The sequence below is a fragment of the Octodon degus genome, unplaced genomic scaffold (genome assembly GCF_000260255.1).
Source record: "Octodon degus isolate 3935 unplaced genomic scaffold, OctDeg1.0 scaffold00011, whole genome shotgun sequence".
Classification (NCBI taxonomy): domain Eukaryota; kingdom Metazoa; phylum Chordata; class Mammalia; order Rodentia; family Octodontidae; genus Octodon; species Octodon degus.
In genome coordinates, this window is record NW_004524587.1 from 14,696,429 (window position 1) to 14,701,414 (window position 4,986).

The 4,986-nt window shown below is 42.6% G+C and overlaps 1 protein-coding gene across 2 annotated transcripts in view; it reads right to left on the reverse strand.

Moving 5' to 3' along the window:
• Ctcf (CCCTC-binding factor) overlaps positions 1 to 4,986 on the reverse strand; it is a 68,767-nt gene that overhangs the window by 8,583 nt on the left and 55,198 nt on the right. For both annotated transcript variants that reach the window (XM_004625862.3, XM_023709218.1), the window contains 3 exons: positions 4,778 to 4,938; positions 3,637 to 3,819; positions 2,665 to 2,800 (listed from right to left, as the gene is read on the reverse strand). In XM_004625862.3, the coding sequence (XP_004625919.1) occupies positions 2,665 to 2,800; positions 3,637 to 3,819; positions 4,778 to 4,938 (480 nt within the window). The remainder of the gene's footprint in view (positions 1 to 2,664; positions 2,801 to 3,636; positions 3,820 to 4,777; positions 4,939 to 4,986) is intronic.

The following is a 4,986-nucleotide window of genomic DNA, read 5'->3' on the forward strand; positions in this document are numbered from 1 at the left end:
ATATATAAAACATATATATATATATGGAAGACAAGGCTGGGTGTGGTGGTGCATGCCTGTAATCCCAACATTCCCCTGTAATCCCAGCACTAGGAGGCTGAGGCAGGAGGATCAATGACAGGAGTTCAAGGCCAGGCTACACTACATAGTGAGGCCCTTGTTTCAAAAGCAAAAGCAAAAACAAAAACAAAAACATCACAACTCCCAAAACTAAACCAAACAACCACTAAAACAACAACAAAAAAGACCACAACAGAAGACAAAATTAAAAGGCTGGGGAGATAGCTCAGTAGAATGAGTGCTTGCCTAGCAAGCACAGGGTCCTCTGTTCAATCCCCGGTACCACAGGGAGAAAAAAAAAAAAAAAAAAAAAAAAAAAAAAAAAAAGACAAAATTAAGACTCTCTAGAAATAGAGGCTGGCCAGATAACTTAGTGGACTAAAGCACCAGTGCTGTGCCAGCCCACGCCCTGAGGGCGCACTAAGAGGGCAACTGAGACTGGGTGTGGTGGGGCACACTTGCAATTCTAGCACTTGCACTTGGGAGGCTGAAAGCAGGAGAATTGCTAGGAGTCTGATCTGTGTAGTGAGACCCTGCACTAAATTCATTAAAAAAAAAAAAGAATCTCTAGGGCTTTTTTTGTTATTTTTTAGTAAGGGTCTATAGGGTCTCACTACATATAGCAGACTCCTAGTGATTTGCCTGTGTTCAGCCTCCCAAAGGGCTGGGATTACAGGCATGTCCAGGCATGTTCAGTCTCAAATGCCATCTCAGCATGTCCCAGGGGAGGGGCCACATGGCCTGGGCAGGCCGGGGATGGAATCTAGTCGCTGTGTCTGCCTAAGCAGGCACTCTACTCACTGAGCTATTTGGCAGACCCTCCTATAGAAATGTTAAGCACCATCATCCTTCGATTCAGATGGTGTTTTTGGAGAAGCGCATTCTCCAAAATAAAACTCTTAACTGTTTCATCAAAATCCTACCACTTGGGCTGGTGAGATGGCTCAGTGGTCTGAAGCACCTACTTAGAACAAGCTAAGCCAAGCAAAGCACAGGGACCTCGCTTCGATCCCCCAGCACCACATGCCAGCCCGCCCGCCCCCTGGTGGGCTGAGCTGGCCACACACAAAATAAAGAAAGAAAGAAAGAAAGAAAGAAAGAAAGAAAGAAAGAAAGAAAGAAAGAAAGAAAGAAAGAAAGAGAAAGAAAGGAAGAAAGAAAAAATAAATTTAAAAAAAAAAAATCCTACTACTTTAGTAAAAATATGCTTTCTCTGCTTGGTGCCAGCAGCTTGAGGAGCCACAGAAGCCTAACACCTTTTCAACATGCTTGTGTTAATGGAACATGCTTCTCAAATTATCAGCACCTTTGCTGTCCCTTTGTGAGGCTTAGCATCACAAAGCACAACTCATGTCTAAATTCCATGACTAGAATGCTAAATACTATTTCCCCTGCATTAAATAAGCTACTCAGAAAATAATCAGCCTTGAAAACTAAAGATCAAAAGTGCCAGCCCTTCCAAGAGTGGTGGCACACATCTGTAATCCCAGCACTTTGGAGGCTGAGAACAGACAGTAGTAGTTCAAGGTCAGCCTCAGCTGCTTAGTGAGTTCAAGGCAGCCCGAACTACAAAGTGAGATCCTGTCTATAAAACCAATCCCCAAAACCAAAAATGACAAACAACCCCTCCAAAAAAAGCCAGACCAATCACCTTGTCTTATCAATCATTACAAAGCAGCTGTCATGTCAAGCAAGAGAACAATGAAGTATAATCTGTGTGACATTGCTTATCACCATGGTAACAACCAGAACTTATTTTCCTGGAGACATGGTATCATATCAAAGGTGAAGATCAAGAAAAGTGGTAAATTACAGGTACACAGGGCCAGCCTGATAGCTCAGTGGACTAAAGTGCCTGTTTAGGCAGAGTGCAGTGGCCAGGATTCAATCCCTGGAGTGCTATGCTGGTCCTGCTCCAAGGTCCACTGAGATGGTGATTGAGACTGGCGTGGTGGCATGCACCTGTAATCCCAGTTCTTTGGAGGCTGAAAACAGGAGAATCACTATGAGTCTGATCTACATAGTGAGACCCTGTAGACTCTCTACTAAATACATTAAAAAAAAACCCCCAAAACAACAACAACAACAACAACAAACAGGTGTACAAATTAAGGTAGGAAGGGGAATGGCTGACTTTTATTGATTTCAGCCATCTCAAGGACAAACTAGGGCTGGGGAGATAGCTCAGTAGAATAAGCGCTTGCCTGGCAGGCATTGGGTCCTGAGTTCACATCCCTGAAAAAAAAGGACAAACTGACAAATGCAGTCAAAATGTGGGTCAAGATGTTTAAACAATTTTCTTCACGTTCCTTAAAGTCACTGCTCAGTCAAGACCAGTGCAGTTGGTCTACACATAAAAAGAAGAAATGCTACTGGTTTTGGAACACTGCTAGTTTGAGTACACAGGAGTAAAAATATTAAGCTTGTGTTGATTTTAAATGAATGGTGCATGTAAGACATCAATAAGGAGCCAGGCGTGGTGATGCACGTAATGGTGGCTAGTCTGAGCTACACAGTGAGATCCTATCTCTAACAACAACAACAACAACAACAACAACAACAACAAAAAAGCAAAACACAAAAAGAAACAAACAAAGCACTTACCACTATCAGAGGAATCTTCTTTTTTAGAGCGCATCTTTCTTTTCCTTCCACGTTTACTCTTCTTTGTTTCTCCTCCATTTTCTCCTTCTACACCATCTGGACCAGCACAATTATCAGCATGTCTTGCCATGGTATTCTAACAAAAGGATGAAACTTTTTACACGTCTAAGAAAGCATGTATCAGATTAGAATTTCTCTTTAATTAAAATTTGGAGAATCTGGGGGCCTGCCTATTAGCTCAATTGTTAAGTGCCTGCTTAAACAAAGCAGTCAGCCTCAGGGAGCTGTGGTTCGATACCTAGATACTCAAGTCAATCAAGACCAGCACTGGAGGCAATCTGAGGACACCAAAAAAAAAAAAAAAAGAAAAAAAAATTTGGAGAATCTATATGGGAAACCCGAAAGATAAGGAAAAAGGGAGGGGGTGTCAAAAAGGTAAAATGTGTTTAGAATGAGAAGAGAAAAGGAGAACACAAGAGCCCTTCAGAAGACAAAGCTGGATCTTCTCTAGGAAGTTTCTGGAACAGGTAAGATCAGGTCAGCTCCTGGTCCTATACACATTTGGCTACTATAAACTAAAGGGAAGACCTACAATAGATAAGGTACAGGTTTCAATCTAACGAAGGAAATTCCTTCAGACCATCGGACAATTTTTCTATTTTTATTTATTTTTTAGTTTTTTAATTTCTTTTTTGAGATAGGCTTTTGTTATATAGTCCAGGATGCTCTTGAACTCAAGTCTCCTGAGTGGTGGGAATATAGGGGTGTGCCACCACACCCCACAACAATTTAAAGACACTGTGCTCTTGGACAGTGGAAGAGTTCACAAATGGAGATGAGAAACCTGATGGGTATGACCTCCTTTTCATAAATGATAATTCCCAAGAAACTTCAGTGGAAAAAACTGCCCTGCTGTACAGTGGAAGAATGCCACATTAAGAACCACAAGAAAAATAATGCTCTGATCCTTACCCGACGTGTAAATGTCTTCCCACACTTAGAACAAACAAAGGCTGCAGGAACAAAGTTGGGGTCATGATAGCGCTTGAAGTGCATGTCGAGGAGCTGTTTTTGGCGGAAGGTCTTGTCGCAGTGGCTGCAGGCGTAAGGCTTCTCCCCGGTGTGAGTGCGCTTATGCATGATCATGTGCCTCTCCTAAAACAGACACATGAGCAAAGGGCTCAGAGCTATCACAGGGCTGCTGCCTCAGCTGCTACCTGTATGCACATGGCCGTTAGGCCTTTCAATCAAGGTTCTAACACTGCTCAAGATTTTTTTTTCCTGTATTTAGGACAGGGTCTATAGGGTCTACAGGGTCTCACTACACAGACTGGACTAGCAGTGATTCTCCTGTTTTTCAGCCTCCTAAGTGCTGGTATTACTGGTGTGCACTACCACGCTCAGTCTCACCAGCTATCTTAGCGTGCCCTGTGGGTAACACTCGAATCACACGCCAGGGATCAAACTCAGGCCACTGTGCCCTGCCTAAACAGGTGCTTTAGTCTGCTGAACTATCAGGCTGCCCCTCACTGCTCAAGATTATGAAGGTGTCTGTACCGAGGCACAAACTCTCTTAGCAGAGAGAAAGTACACACCCCTGCTGGGTTGCTTATAAGCATCATGTACCAGGGCAATATCCTTTCCCTTTCTTAAGTCCTAGACTTTTTTTCTTTTTCTTTTTCTTTTTTTTTTGTATTTAGTACAGGGTCTACAGGGTCTCATTACACAGATTGGACTTGTAGTTAGCTTCCTGTTTTCAGTTTCCCAAATGCTGGGATTATAACAATCATACCCAGTATCAGCTGCCATCTCAGTGTACCCCAGGGGCCAGGCGAGCTATCTGGCCGGCTCTTTTAAGTCCTGGACTTAATTCCCACAGAGTCTTGAGAAAGAAGTTGGTTATCTCCCTTAAAACATGAGCTGTTACTAAACATTAACTGAAGACAAAAGATAAAACTGGCAAGGGGCATAACCATTGATTTGCTGACATGCCTCATTAATTACAGTTTGAAAACACTTTCCTTGGAAACAGCCACTCTACTAGATACACAAAAACCCTGGCATAATACCTACCATAGATGGAGAATCAGTGGTTTTCTATGACACTACCTACCTGTCTACAAGCATAATCACACTGGTCACACTTAAAGCGTTTTTCATTCTTGTGTGATTTTTGATGCTGGATGAGGGCATAGCGCTCATGAAACACAGCATCGCAGTAACGGCATTTCTTGCCTTGTTCAATATAGGAATGCTGCTTTCGCAAGTGGACACCTAAAAGCAAAATACAAAGCAAAGTCTAATTTGTGAAAGTACAATCAT